The sequence below is a fragment of the Scyliorhinus torazame genome, chromosome 27 (assembly GCF_047496885.1).
Source record: "Scyliorhinus torazame isolate Kashiwa2021f chromosome 27, sScyTor2.1, whole genome shotgun sequence".
In the NCBI taxonomy this organism is placed as follows: Eukaryota; Metazoa; Chordata; class Chondrichthyes; order Carcharhiniformes; family Scyliorhinidae; genus Scyliorhinus; species Scyliorhinus torazame.
In genome coordinates this window covers 37,076,290-37,092,220 of record NC_092733.1, presented here as the reverse complement: position 1 = coordinate 37,092,220, position 15,931 = coordinate 37,076,290, and the positions used below count along the sequence as shown (strand labels likewise).

The window sequence follows — 15,931 nt, the reverse complement described above, 5'->3', positions numbered from 1 at the left end:
TTCATTGGCCGGGGCATTGAGTATAAGAATTGGCAAGTCATGTTGCAGCTGTACAGAACCTTAGTTAGGCCACACTTGGAGTATAGTGTTCAATTCTGGTCGCCACACTACCAGAAGGATGTGGAGGCTTTAGAGAAGGTGCAGAAGAGATTTACCAGAATGTTGCCTGGTATGGAGGGCATTAGCTATGAGGAGCGGTTGAATAAACTCGGTTTGTTCTCACTGGAACGAAGGAGGTTGAGGGGAGACCTGATCGAAGTCTACAAAATTATGAGGGGCATAGACAGAGTGGATAGTCAGAGGCTTTTCCCCAGGGTAGAGGGGTCAATTACTAGGGGGCATAGGTTTAAGGTGAGAGGGGCAAGGTTTAGAGTAGATGTACGAGGCAAGTTTTTTACGCAGAGGGTAGTGGGTGCCTGGAACTCGCTACCGGAGGAGGTGGTGGAAGCAGGGACGATAGGGACATTTAAGGGGCATCTTGACAAATACATGAATAGGATGGGAATAGAGGGATACGGACCCAGGAAGTGTAGAAGATTGTAGTTTAGTCGGGCAGCATGGTCGGCGCGGGCTTGGAGGGCCAAAGGGCCTGTTCCTGTGCTGTACATTTCTTTGTTCTTTGTTCTTTGTTATTAGTTGCAGTATCTGCATGCGAACCGCTTATGTTACATGTACAAAGACGCTCAGATCCCGTGCTGTAGTTTCTTCTTACCAAAGTAAATGCCCACTCCCTTTATCTATTGGCATTCTTTTGCAGCTCTTTCCCCTTTATATCATCAGTAGATTTCATGACAATGTATACTATCCCCTCATCAAAGTCATCACTATAACCTGTAAACAGTTGGAGCTTTCGTGACAATCCATGTTGCGCTCTACTAATTATGTTTGCCAATCTGAAAATGATCCACTTATCCTGACTCTCCATTGCCTCTACCCATGCTGTCTCCCTCTATGTTAATATATTAACATTTTCGAGGGCAGCACGGTGGTGCAGTGGTTAGCACTGCTGCCTCACGTCGCCGAGGTCCCAGGTTCGATCCCGGCTTTGGGTCCGTGTGGAGTTTGCACATTCTTCCCGTGTTTGCGTGGGTTTCACCCCCACAACCCAAAGATGTGCAGGGTAGGTGGATTGGCCACGATAAATTGCCCCTTAATTGGCAAAAATAATTGGGTACTCTAAATTTATTTTTTTAAATTAACACTTTCTGTGCTGTATGACGCTATTGGAAAATTGGATAAGAATAGATAGGTTGTGTTTTTGATCCGCGCAGACTTGATTGGCTGAAAGGTCTTTCCTGTCCAAATAACTCCCAGCACCTTGATTGCTTATTTTGTGCAGTAACTCTTTATGTGGCATCTCATCGAATCCCTTTTAGAAATCCAAAATATACTACATCTACTTGTTCCCTTTATCAATCCTCAAAAGAGCTTGACTAAATTTGTCAAAAGTAATTCTCCTTTTCACAAAACCATGTTGAATCTACTTCATTACACTACGAATTTACAAATGTCCTCCTTCTGCTTTGTTAATAATGGATTGCAACATTTTCCCAATGGCTGATGTTAGGCTAAACGGCCAGTTTCCTGCTGTCTGTTACCCCACTTTCTTACATAGGGACATTACTTTGGTAGTTTTTCAATCAGCTGGGACTTCTCCAGAAACTAGGAAATTTTGGAAGATTGCAACCGACGCATGGTCTTCACTTCTATTAAGACCTTAGAGTTCAGGCCATTAATTCCAGGGGACTCGTCAGCCTTTAGTTCCATTAATATATAATAGTGCATTTTCTCCAGTGATAATAATAGCTGGAGGTTCCTCCCTCCCCATAGCCCTACAGGTATTCCTCTCCAGGTAATGATCAAATTCTCTTTTGAGAGCCACAATTGAACCTACCTGCACCATAGTCTCAGGCAATGCATCGTGTATCCTAACCACTCACTAAACAAAAACGTTCCCTGTCAAGTCGCAGGACAGAGCAGTCAGGGCTGCACGCTGGCACAGTGGTTAGCACAGTTGGTTCACAGTTTCAGGATCCCATGTTCGATTCCCGGCTTGGGTCACTGTCTGCACGTTCTCCCCGTGTCTGCGTGGGTTTCCTCCGGGTGCTCCAGTTTCCTCCCACAGTCCAAAGATGTGCAGGTTAGGTGGATTGGCCATGCTAAATTGCTCTTAGAATCCAAAAATGGTTAGGTGGGGTTACTCAGTTACGGGGATAGGATGGAGGCTTGGGCTTAGGTAGGGTGCTCTTTCCAAGAGCTGGTGCAGACTCGATGGGCTGAATGGCCTCCTTCTGCACTGTAAATTCTATGGTAAATTCTATGCTAATTCCACATTTCCTCTTTTTCCAATCACCTTAAATTAATGTCCTCTTGTTTTCGATCCTTCCACCCGCAGTTGAGAACAGTTTCGATTGTTCTGTCCAACCCCTCATTACTTTTAGTGCCTCTTCAATCTCTTCTCAACCTTCCTTTCACCAAAGAGAACAGCTTCTCCCATCCATGGAACTGATGTTCCAGGCTTGGACTGACAAATTCAAGGTATATTCGTGCCACACAAGTGCCAGGCAATGACCATCTCCGACAAGAGAGGATCTAACCATCGCTCCTTGGCATTCAATGGCATTACCATCGCTGAATCCCCCACAATCAACATCCTGGGGGTTACCATTGATCAGAAACTGAACTGGACTAGCCACATTAATACTATGGCTACCAGGGCAGGTCAAACATTAGGAATCCTGTGGCGCGTAACTCACTTCCTGACCCCCCCCCCAAAGACTGTCCACCATCTACAAGGCACAAGTCAGGAGTGCAATGGAACACTCTCCACTTGCCTGGATGAGTCCAGCTCCAATAACCCTCAAGAGGCTCGACACCATCCAGGACAAAGCAGCCCCACTTGATTGCTCCCCCTTTCACAAACATTCAAACCCTCCACCACCGACGAACAGGGGCAGCCGTGTGTACCATCTACAAGATGCACTGCATCTGTATAGAACCTTAGTCAGGCCACACTTGGAGTATAGTGTTCAATTCTGGTCGCCACACTGCCATAAGGATGGAGAGGCTTTAGAGAGGGTGCAGAAGAAGTTTACCAGGGTGTTGCTTGGTACGGAGGGCATTAGCTATGAGGAGCGGTTGAATAAACTTGGTTTGTTCTCACTGGAACGACGGAGGTTGAGCGGCGACCTGATAGAGGTCTACAAAATGCAAATGCAAATTTTTATGGGTGCACTGTTTTGTTTGTAAATTCTGTCCTTTCCTGTCATACTCTTGTCATCATTATCACTATCCCTAAATTCCCCTCACTTGAAACCTCATACCAACCATTTAGTTTAATGCCCTCCCTACAGCCCTAATTATTTGATTCTCCAGAACACTGGTCCCAGCACAATTCAAGGGAAGATCATCCCAATGGAACAGTGCATCCGTTGCCCCATGGGTCGAAACCCATTCCTCCCGCACTAATCTTCCAACCTCACATTTCAATCGCCAGTGTCTTGTATTACAGTAGGAACAAAGGTTGGCTTAAAATAAATGGGTTAAGACTCAGACAGGACGTTGCCAAGTAGGGAGTTTGTCATTAACATTGCCAACAATCTACGTTGCTCCGTACACTGGTTTAGCACAGTGGGCTAAACAGCTGGCTTGTAATGCAGAACAATGCCAGCAGCACGGGTTCAATTCCCATACCGGCCTCCCCGAACAGGCGCCAGAATGTGGCGACTAGGGGCTTTTCACAGTAACTTCATTGACGCCTACTTGTGGCAATAAGCGATTATTATTATTACTGCAGTGACACTTTAATTTGTCTGACAGGTATTTCTGCAACACTGGACTCATAAAGGAAGTCACTGGATTGGACTCAGTGATTCAATCTCTGAAGGTGATTGGCGCTGGGTGGATGGGACAGACTATGCTTCCTCTGTAAAGTAAGTTCTCTGTTCACTTGGACATTCTGCACAATATCCTTGGCATTGAAGATGATTATAAAGCTGGATTTGTGCTTGACCTTCAGATATTCAGGCAAACAGCAAAGCACAATAGGGACAGAAGCAGTGAAATTTGGTGGGCAATGCCAATTTATTGGGTGCCCAGAGGTCCTTTCAGTTCCCAAAATTACGCCACTGATGTGTGCACATAAACAGTCGCCTGTCTCTCAACGTTGCACTGTTCACTGGCAGTGGGATTGTCTCTTCCCGCCGCTTGTCAATGGGATTTCCCATTGAACCCACCCCACGTCGCCAGGAAACCCATGGGCGAAGGGTGCGCTGCCAGTGGGAAAAGAGAATCCTAACGGCTGGAGAGTTCCGGTCCAGGTTTTAGACGCCCCAGAAGGCTCATTACACTGGTATTCAGAACCACGATGGCAACAGTCTGAGCTTCCACTACAACTCTCAGATGTTTGGTGGATAATGCTCTTGTTGCAAAGGAAGCTAAAATATCGGCCATAATGGTTTGCTCTGCAGATTTGTTAATGGAAGCCAAATCCTTGCTGGAAAGGACAGACACCCAACTCTACACAAAACCCTCTGCCAAATTGATGCTGAGCTCTTTCATGCATCTTGACCTCAAATGCAGACTATCTGGCAGGATTTCCAATGCACCTGGTGCATACCCATCCGCCTTCTTCCACAGCCCAAGTGCAGTAAAGTTTCACCTGGATCATCTCCGGTGAGCTTGCACTTCTGCTCTCCATTCTCCGCGCCCTGACTGCAATGCACCTTTGCTTGGTGGCTGACCATGTGTTCTCGCCATGTTCCAACTCCAATTCTGTTATACCTTTTATTAATGTGAGTCTTCATTGTTAGAGATTGCTGGTAGGTAAATATAAATGATTTGGAGAAAAATATAACTGGTCTGATTAGTAAGTTTGCAGACGACACAAAGGTTGGAGTAATTGCGGATAGCGATGAGGACTGTCAGAGGATACAGCAGGATTTAGATCGTTTGGAGACTTGGGCGGAGAGATGGCAGATGGAGTTTAATCCGGACAAATGTGAGGTAATGCATTTTGGAAGGTCCAATACAGGTGGGAAACATACATTAAATGGCAGAACCCTTCAGAGTATTGACAGGCAGAGGGATCTGGGCGTACAGGTCCACAGGCCACTGAAAGTGGCAACACAGGTGGAGAAGGCATTCGGCATGTTTGCCTTCATCGGCCGGGCATTGAGTATAAAAATTGGGAAGTCATGTTGCAGCTGCATAGAACCTTAGTTAGGCCACACTTGGAATATAGGGCTGGGTTCACCTGCCCCACCCACCGCAAGCTCGCCACGGGCAGGACGCAGACCATGAAAAGGTCCGTTGACCTCGGCTGGGAATTTCCTGTCGCCAGATGGGCACAGCCGGAGAATCCCGCCCATAGTGTTCAGATGGGAGTCGGTTATAGATTACTCCTGAGAATGAAGGTAGCTGGGTGATGTTTAAAAGGAGGCGGAAGAAGCAGTCAGTGCAGGGATCCCCTGCGGTTGTTCCCCTCAATAACAGGTATAGCGTTTTGGATACTGTTTGGGGGGGGGGGGGGGGGGGGGGGGGGCGGGGGGGGGGAACCTACCAGGGGTAAGCCACGGTGACCAGGTCTCTGGCACTGAGTCTGTCCCTGTGGCTCAGAAGGGAAGCGGGGAGAGCAGGAGAGCATTAGTTATTGGAGACTCTATAGTTAGAGGTACAGATCGACGGTTCTGTGGCAACAATAAAGGCTCACGGTTGGTGTGTTGCCCCCTGGATGCCAAGGTCCGTGACATCTCTGATCGTGTTTTCAGGATCCTTAAGGGGGTGGGGGAGCAGCCACAAGTCGTGGTACACATCGATACCAACGACATAGGTAGCAAAAGGAACGGGGATGTAAAACAGAAATTCAGGGAGCTAAGGTGGAAGCTGAGAGCCAGGACAGACCGTGTGGTCATCTCTGGTTTGCTGCCAGTGCCACGTGTTAGCGAGGTGAGGAACAGGGAGAGAGTGCAGTTAAACACGTGGCTACAGGGATGGTGTAGGAGGGAGGGTTTCAGTTACTTGGATAATTGGAGCACATTCTGGGGAAAGTTGGACCTGTACAAACAGGATGGGTTACACCTGAACCAGAGGTGCACCAATATCCTGGGAGGGAAATTTGCTACAGCTCTTTGGGGGGGGTTTAAACTGATTTGGCTGGGGGATGGGAAACTGATTTGTAGTCCAGGAGATAGCATTGCTGGAGTCCAGGAGGTTGAGGGTAGTGCAGTACTGAGGAAGGTACCAAGGTCACAAGAGTGGACCTGCAGACATGAAGGTGGTTTGAAGTGTGTTAACTTCAATGCGAGGAGCATCAGGAATAAGGTTGGTGAGCTTGAAGCATGGATTGGTACCTGAGACTACGATGTTGTAGCCATTACAGAGACGTGGATAGAACAGGGGCAGGAATGATTGTTGGAGGTTCCGGGGTTTAGATGTTTCAGTAAGATTAGGGGACGTGGTAAAAGAGGTGGAGGAGTAGCATTGTTAATCAAGGATAGTATAATGGCTGCAGAAAGGCAGTTTGAGGAGGATCTGTCTACTGAGGTAGTGTGGGCTGAAGTTAGAAATAGGAAAGGACCGGTCACTTTGTTAGGAGTTTTCTATAGGCCCCAAACAGTAACAGAGATGTGGAGGAAAAGATGGCAATGCAGATTTTGGATAGGTGCGGTAGTCACAGGGTAGTTGTCATGGGTGACTTTAACTTTCCAAATATTGATTGGAACCGCTATAATTCGAATAGTTTGGATGGGGCTGTTTTTATCCAGTGTGTCAGGAGGGTTTCCTCACACAATATGTGGATAGACCAACAAGAGGTGGGGCCAGGTTGGGTTTGGTACTGGGTAATGAACCGGGCCAAGTGTTAGATTTGTTTGTGGGAGAGCACTTTGGAGATAGTGACCACAATTCGGTGACTTTCACTATAGCAATGGAGAGGGATAGGAACATTGGGTAGGGCAAGGTTTATAACTGGAGGAGGGGTAATTACGATGCGATTAGGCAAGAATTGGGGAGCATAAGATTGAAACAGAAACTGTCAGGGATAGGCACAATTGAGATGTGGAGCTTGTTCAAGGAGCAAATGCTGCGTGTCCTTGATATGTATGTCCCTGTCAGGCAGGGAGGAAATGGTCGAGTGAGGGAACCATAGTCGGCGTAAATACAAAGGACAACCACAGAGACTGTAACGATCCAGAGATGCACACTTAATACAGAAATGGTTACACAGCAACAGGGCCATTGAGCAAGGTGACCCACTCTCTCCATTACTATTCAACATAACAATGGGTAATTCCCATTACAGGGAAGGGCAAATATGGGAGCGAAGATGCAACTGGCCAATTAAGTCCACAGAAACACGCAGCTCGGGCAGCAGAGAATCCAGCCCCACTATATTTTGTGGATGATGCAGCAACCTTCAGGAACTCATGTCCAAGCACCTTGTCACCTTGCAGACACTTTGCATGAAGGCGGAGCTCCAAATAATATCCAGGAAAGATCCAACTTCCACTTCATCAGTGATTAATAATCCTGTACAATCACAAGGGGGAACTAGAGGATAACCAGGAATCCCCATGAACAACATTCCCCACTCCCCCAAACACCCCAGGAAAAACCCTTGGGTGCACAAACAGAACCTTGGAAAGGTTTAATGGAAGAGAAATGAGCCTGTGAGCATCATTTTCATCTCTTTTCGATTGCCAATATCAGGTTTCTTTTGGCCCACTATGTCTGGGGGGCGGGGAGCTTGCTGCTCCTATAAGGATAGGGGACATCTCTTCTTCCTCTCTCTCCTTCACCGAGTCCTTCAATGCATTAATGAACATTGGAAAACCCAATGAAATAAATTAGCATCTAAATATCGGACCTCTGGTGCTGATGAATCTCCCGCACACCCATTAAAATTACGACATGTCTCCCACAGCTTGTACCAAATGGAGATAACCCACCATAAGAGCTCAGGTAAGTGAATCACTCAGACAGGAGAGAGTCATGCCCAGGCAGTGCTAGGGGAAATACTAGGGGCAGTGCCAGGGCATACCAGGGGCAGCGCTTGGGCAGTGCCAAGGACAGTACTGGGGGACTGTACTGGGGCAATGCCGGGGACAGTGTTTGTGCAGTACTAGGGGCAGTGTCTGGTCACTGCTTGGGGTAGTTTGGGCTGAGGGAAGTGTCTGGACAGTACCAGGGGGAATTGCCAGGGGAAATGCCAGGGGCAGTGTCTGGGCAGTATTAAGGAGAAATGCTGGTGATAGTGCTGGGGGAAGAGCCAGTGGAGTATCACGGGGCAGTGTCTGATCAGTATCAAGCGGCAGTGTATGGGCAGTGCCAGGGGCCAGTGACTAAGCAGAATCAAGGGACAGTGTCTGGGCAGCAGTAGGGGGTAGTGTAGCGGATAGTGCTGGCGCAGTATTAGGGGGCTGTGCCTGGGCAGTGCCAGTGGGCAGTGTATGGGCAGTACCAGGGGGCTGTGTATGGGCAGTGCCTGGGGGCAGTGTATGGGCAGTACCAGGGGGCAGTGTATGGGCTGTACCGGGGGCTGTGTATGGGCAGTACCAGGGGGCAGTGTATGGGCAGTACCAGGGGGCAGTGTATGGGCTGTACCATGAGGCAGTGTATGGGCTGTACCGGGGGCTGTGTATGGGCAGTACCAGGGGGCAGTGTATGGGCTGTACCGGGGGCTGTGTATGGGCAGTACCAGGGGGCAGTGTATGGGCAGTACCAGGGGGCTGTGTATGGGCAGTACCAGGGGGCAGTGTATGGGCAGTACCAGGGGGCAGTGTATGGGCAGTACCAGGGGGCAGAGTATGGGCAGTACCAGGAGACAGTGTATGGGCAGTACCAGGGGGCAGTGTATGGGCAGTACCAGGAGGCAGTGTATGGGCAGTACCAGGAGACAGTGTATGGGCAGTACCAGGGGGCAGTGTATGGGCAGTACCAGGAGGCAGTGTATGGGCAGTACCAGGAGACAGTGTATGGGCAGTACCAGGGGGCAGTGTATGGGCAGTACCAGGGGGCAGTGTATGGGCAGTACCAGGGGGCAGTGTATGGGCAGTACCAGGGGGCAGTGTATGGGCAGTACCAGGGGGCAGTGTATGGGCAGTACCAGGGGGCAGTGTATGGGCTGTACCATGAGGCAGTGTATGGGCAGTACCAGGGGGCTGTGCATGGGTAGTACCAGGGGGCAGTGTATGGGCAGTACCAGGGGGCTGTGTATGGGCAGTACCAGGGGGCAGTGTATAGGCAGTACCAGGGGGCTGTGTATGGGCAGTACCAGGGGGCAGTGTATGGGTAGTACCAGGGGGCAGTGTATGGGCAGTACCAGGGGGCTGTGTATGGGCAGTACCAGGGGGCTGTGTATGGGCAGTACCAGGGGGCTGTGTATGGGCAGTACCAGGGGGCAGTGTATGGGCAGTACCAGGGGGCAGTGTATGGGCAGTACCAGGGGGCAGTGTATGGGCAGTACCAGGGGGCAGAGTATGGGCAGTGCCAGGGGGCAGTGTATGGGCAGTACGAGGGGGCTGTGCCTGGCAGTGCCAGGGGCAGTGTATAGGCAGTACCAGGGGGCAGTGTATGGGAAGTACCAGGGGGCAGAGTATGGGCAGTGCCAGGGGGCAGTGTATGGGCAGTACCAGGAGGCAGTGTATGGGCAGTACCGGGGGCAGTGTATGGGCAGTACCAGGAGGCAGTGTATGGGCAGTACCAGGGGGCAGAGTATGGGCAGTACCAGGGGGCAGTGTATGGGCAGTACCAGGAGACAGTGTATGGGCAGTACCAGGGGGCAGTGTATGGGCAGTACCAGGGGGCAGTGTATGGGCAGTACCAGGGGGCAGTGTATGGGCAGTACCAGGGGCAGTGTATGGGCAGTACCAGGGGGCAGTGTATGGGCAGTACCAGGGGGCAGTGTATGGGCAGTGCCAGGGGGCAGTGTATGGGCAGTACGAGGGGGCTGTGCCTGGCAGTGCCAGGGGCAGTGTATAGGCAGTACCAGGGGGCAGTGTATGGGCAGTACCAGGGGGCAGAGTATGGGCAGTGCCAGGGGGCAGTGTATGGGCAGTACGAGGGCGCTGTGCCTGGCAGTGCCAGGGGGCAGTGTATGGGCAGTGCTGGGGTAGTGCTAGGAAGAGGGGGCTATTGCATGGGGGAGGGGGTGGGTGATTTATTTTAATTTTTTTGTATCAGGGCAGCTTTTAAAAATGGGCCATGGATCTTTAAAAGACTAAGTGATTGAGAAAGTTGCTGTGGGGGCTGACGGCTTCAAAGACAGTTTCCCTGTCACTGCTGCCAATAAGTGGGACCATTTCGCCCTCAATCTCGCCCAATTGTGGTGTGTAAAATATGTGAATATAAGGAATGGGAGCAGGAGTGGGTTATCTGAAGCTTTGAACCTGCTCCACTCACTCAGTAAGATCATGGCCGAGTTTCATGGAACATAGAACATAGAAAATACAGCACAGAACAGGCTCTTCGGCCCACGATGCAGTGCCAAACTTTTGTCCCAGATTAAGAACGAATTAATCTACACCCCATCATTCTACCGTAATCCATGTACCTATCCAATAGCCGCCTGATAGGTACATGGATTCAATTTCAATTCAATTTCCTGTTTGGTGCCCTATCCCTTAAGAGTCCAAAAATCTATCAATCTGTTCTGGAATGTATCAGTGACTGAGCTTCCACAGTCCTCTGGTGCAGAGAATTCCAAAGATTCAAACCCTCTGTGTGAAGAAATGCCTCCTCCTCTCATTGTGTACCCATCAATCCCTCTCAAAATCTCATTCCTTTTAGCTCCAGGGACTGTAGACCCATCAAACTCAATCACTTCTCACCGGACTAACCCCTCAGCGAGATTCTCCAACCCCCCGCCGGGTCAGAGAATCACCGGGGGCTGGCGTGAATCCCGCCCCCGCCGGTTGCCGAATTCTCTGGCAACGGAGATTCGGCGGGGGCGGAAATCGCGCCGCGCCGGTTGGCGCCCCCCCCCCCCCCCCCCGCGATTCTCCGGCCCGGATGGGCCGAAGTCCCGCTGCTAGAATGCCTGTCCCGCTGGCGTGGATTAAACCACCTCTTACCGGCGGGACAAGGCGGCGCGGGGGGGCTCCGGGGTCCTCGGGGGGGGGGGGGGCGATCTGGCCCCGGGGGGTGCACCCCACGGTGGCCTGGCCTGCGATCGGGGCCCACCGATCCGCGGGCGGGCCTGTGCTGTGGGGGCACTCTTTTCCTTCCACCTTCGCCACAGTCTCCACCATGGCGGAGGCGGAAGTGACTCCCTCCATAGCGCATGCGCGGGGATGCCGTGAGCGGCCGCTGACGCTCCCGCGCATGCGCCGCTTGGCAATGTCATTTCCGCGCCAGCTGGCGGGGCAGCAAAGGCCTTTTCCGCCAGCTGGCGGGGCGGAAATCAGTCCGGCTCGGGCCTAGTCCCTCAAGGTTAGGGCTCGGCCCCCCAAGGTGCAGAGGATTCCGCACCTTCGGGGCGGTGCGATGCCGGACTGATTTGCGCCGTTTTTGGCGCCGCTCGGCGGACATCGCACCGATACTGGAGAATTTCGCCCCTCATTCCAGGACTCAATCTCGTAAAGTTTCTTTGCAACCTCTCTCAGACACGTATGCCCTTCCTTCGAGATTGACCGAAACTTTGCACAGAATCCCAAGTGTGGTTTCACCAAACCACAATGCAGCAAATGCAGCAATGTACAATGCAGCAAAACCCCTGTATTCCTGTACTCTAATATCATTGCAATAAAGGCCAACATACCATTTACCTTCCTAATTGTTTACCATACCTGCATGTTAACTTTGTGTATTTTAGACACTCTTTGATCATCAAAATGGCTTTTCTCCAATTAAAGTGTGGTGAATGTATAATTACTGATAATTCGCCAGTGCACTGTGTTATGTTATTAACCCTGTGGGCTCTACCTATGGGCCATTTTGTGGCTTCACCCACAGGGGGATATGTTGGGGCATGTACGGGCTCCGCCCATGGCTCCTCCCCTTACAGGAAGTAGAAGAGCTGCCGACCTGCAGTGTTGTACCGGTCGCAGGCAGGCACAGTTCTAAGCTGATTAATGCCACGGTTTACTTCTCCACCTGTCTCTGAGTGAATTGATGGTCGCATCAATTTAATCAGCTTAAAATACTACTATGGAATCAGCCCTCAAACCTGACAGACTGAAACTCGATCCACAGGCCGCGGAGGTGAAAGAAATTTTTTCGCATTGTCTTTGGTGCTTCAAGGCCTATCTCGCCGCGTCGTCCACGCCATCCGTCACTGAGGACCAGAAGCTGAGCCTCCTCCACGCACGGGTGAGCCATCGCATTTCTGTCCAGCTCGACGAAGCCGCTTCCTATACAGAGGCCCTCGCACTATTCGAACGCCTCTATGTGCGGCCTGTGAACGAGGTCTACGCGCGACACGTCTTCACCACTTGCCGCCAGCGCCCCGGGGAGTCGCTAGATGATTACCTACGCGACCTCAAAGCCCTCGCGCGCAACTGTAACTACCAGGCCGTTACGGCCACTCAGCTCATGGAGCTCGCCGTCCGAGACGTTTACGTGGCGGGGGTCCGATCGAACTATGTGAGACAGCGCCTGCTCGAAAAAGGGTCCCAGGACGTGGACGACACGGTAAAACTGGCTACCTCTCCGGAGGCCGCGTTTCAGAGCCTGACTGCGTTCCGCGCGGCTGCCCGCCCATCGTGGGGGGCTACCCTGCTACTTCTGCGGCCAGTCCCAACACCACCGGCCCGCAACGCGAACTGCAGCCGCTGCGGGCGAAAAGGACATTTCGCCAAGGTCTGCCTGGCCAGGTCTAAGAACTCGAGCTCACAGACCCGATCCACAGACTCACAGACCCGCAGACCCCGCAAGGTGGCAGCGTGTCTGCCGTCTCCGCCTCCGCATAACATGTGCGACTCATGGGCGTCGCCATCTTGGCCACCCTCCCCCACGCGGCCGGCCACGTGCGATCCATGGGGGCCGCCATCTTCCTCACCGCCCGCCATGCTGGACCAACAGGGGCCGCCATCTTGGCCGCCATCTGCTACGCCGCTCGACGCGTACGACCTACACGGACAGCCATCGCGGGGCCGCCCCAGCACCTCCGATCACGCCGCCGGCTACCCACACCTCAGCGCGGTCACTCTGGACCAGTCGTGACCTAAGCACCTCCGGAACTCCATGATGGGCGTCCGGGTTAACGGGTACGAGACACTTTGCCTCTTCGACTCCGGGAGCACAGAGAGCTTCATTCACCCGGACATGGTAAGACGCTGCTCGCTCCCAATATTCCCGAAGCAACAAACCATCTCCCTCGTCTCTGGGTCGCACTCGGTGCAAATCGAAGGGTGCACTACTGCAACCCTAGCGATACAGGGCGCTGAGTACGCTAATTTTCAACTATATGTGCTCCCAGACCTCTGCGCTCCTCTCCTTTTGGGACTCGACTTCCAGTGCAACCTTTGCAGCCTAACTCTTAAGTTCGGGGGGGGCCCTGCCCCTGCTCACCATATGCAGCCTCGCGACCCTAAAAATCGACCCCCACCGAAACAGGGGGTGAATGTGGTGAATGTATAATTACTGATAATTCAGCAGTGCACTGCGTTATGTTATTAACCCTGTGGGCTCTATCTATGGGCCATTGTGTGGCTTCACCCACAGGGGATATATTGGGGCATGTACGGGCACCGCCCATGGCTCCACCCCTTTATAGGAAGTATAAGAGCTGCCGACCTGCGGGCCGCCTTCAGTGTTGTACCGGCCACAGGCAGGCTCAGTTCTAAGCTGATTAAAACCACGGTTTATTTCTCCACGTGTCTTCGAGTGACTTGATGGTCACATCATAAAGTTCAGTTGAAGCAGGAGTTCTCACAATGAGTTTTGTCTCCTTTCACTTTTTGTATTTCAAGGTTTTGGAGTCCAAATGAACCCAATAATCGTTATAATGTTGAAGACTGTGCAGAACTGCTCGTTTACGGAGAATGGAACGATGCACCATGTAATTTTCATCGATATTGGATCTGTGAAAAGTCAGCATAATAATTGCCGTAATGTTGCTGTGAGTGCAAAGTGAATCTGTGTTAAACTATAGGGCGGAATCTCACACTCTGTGCACAGGGTGCTGGCTGGGGCGAGAAAACAGGCGTGTAGCTCTCCAGCTGCGCAACCGGGTTTTCTCTCCCGATCCTCTGGCACTCTGCACACAGAATATCTGGGGGGCGTGGTTCCCCTTCACTTTGGTGGGGCGGGACTTGATAGAGCCGCCAATGCCGGCTCCACAGAGATCGGCGCACCCATGAAAAAGGGTGTTAAAACATAACTCACTTGCATGGCGGAGGTGGACCGTGACCCCCGACACACAACCAGTCAACTCCCCCCCCCCCCGCCCCCCCCCCCTCCCCCCCCCCCCCCCCCCCCCCCCCCCGCCCACACACACACTCCCCCACATAAACACCAGGGCTACCCCCACACATAGAATCCCCCTGGTGGGGCTCCCCAGAGTTGCCTGACCTCAGCCCAGCCCCCTTGGCACATCCCCTGGCAGTGGCACTGTCGGATCGGCCCATCAAGGAGGGCACTGTCAGGTTGGCACTGCCAGGGGGCAGTGTGTGGCACTACCTGGGAATGCCCCTCTCCCGTCAGGGACTGTACATACCCTTGCTCCCTCGACACCTTCATATTTTTGCAGAAGCTGTTGTAAGATTTGTGGACGTGACGTCACGGCAGTGAGGGTGGGAATTCCTTACCTGGGGAACATATGGCGGGGAAACCCTTTAAGTGCATTTAAATTTATTGAAATGAGGGCCGCGCCTCATTATTTTGTTTCCGAATCTCGCTGCGAAAATGCATTTTATTGGTGGCTCAGGAACTGCAACAATTAATCGTCAGTGGATCAGTCTTGGTTAATTGTGACAAGCTGCTTTTTTTGCTTTGCTTTAGCTCGATATCATAAAAGAAAAGGTTAAACTGAGGAACTGTGTTTATTTCTCATTCTTTGATGAACCCCAGGGGTTAACTCCTTATATTTTGCTTTCGCCTGAACAACCTGGGGTACAAGATGTTTAAAATACTGCCGAAAACTGCAAAATACTCTTGGTTTTTATTGTTTTGAAACAAACCAAAATAAATGTCGTGAAATATTCTGGCCTGGTTAAATCTGCTGTTTATTTTCTCTTCATCTGAGTTACATGATTTGCGTTTCTGAGCCTTATGCCTGTGTGTTGTTTCTTGGTGGTCAGGTAGGATACAATTCGAGCAACCAGGAGGGTACTATGGGATTCTTGCTCCTCCTAGATTTCAATGGTACTAGGCAGTCAATCACTCCGAGCCCCGCTCGCCCAGAATAATTTGGGAAGAATTTTACTCCTCACTTTGTGCAATAAACAATCAATAAAGTTCATTGCAAAGACCCAACGTCACCTCGCCAGCCTGGGATAATAGGGAAGGTGCGCAGACACAAAACCATCAGGCCTGCCCACCATTTTTCATAAACTAATCACAAGTAATTCAGTTTGTGAACAAGGCCATCGACTTGAGATTCGACGTGGCTCCTTCCATTTTTTGTGAGTCTTATGGGGAAAACGTTGCGAGTGAATCACGCCAAGTATTTCCATTTCATCAGGAGGTGGTGCAAGGCCGAATAAAAATGGCAGCAACCAGGGCCACGGCTGAGTTTGGCAGAGGAGATTGCTCATGCTGGCGGGAACACTTGCAAATATTTATCTTTCCTTCATTTCCCTCAGCCTTCCATGAGGGAGAGTGAGCAGAAAGGGTTGCCGTGATCTTTGAGGTCTCCAGTATACCAACTTCAACTCAGTCCCCACGGTCAGAGGGCAGTCTGGAGGAAGCCCCAGGCAGCCGAGGGGGCTGCTGATGTATAAGGACCTGCACAAGAAAGGTAACACGGCACGGTGGCACAGTGGTTAGCACTGCT

General features: G+C 51.4%; 1 protein-coding gene across 1 annotated transcript in view; it reads left to right on the top strand.

The window, feature by feature from the left end:
• LOC140403403 (asialoglycoprotein receptor 1-like) overlaps positions 1-14,358 on the top strand; it is a 34,247-nt gene extending 19,889 nt beyond the window's left edge. The window contains exons 6-7 of the mRNA XM_072491329.1: positions 3,820-3,932; positions 13,908-14,358. Of these exons, the coding sequence (XP_072347430.1) occupies positions 3,820-3,932; positions 13,908-14,037 (243 nt within the window). The 3' untranslated portion in view covers positions 14,038-14,358. The remainder of the gene's footprint in view (positions 1-3,819; positions 3,933-13,907) is intronic.
• Positions 14,359-15,931: the final 1,573 nt, after the last annotated feature.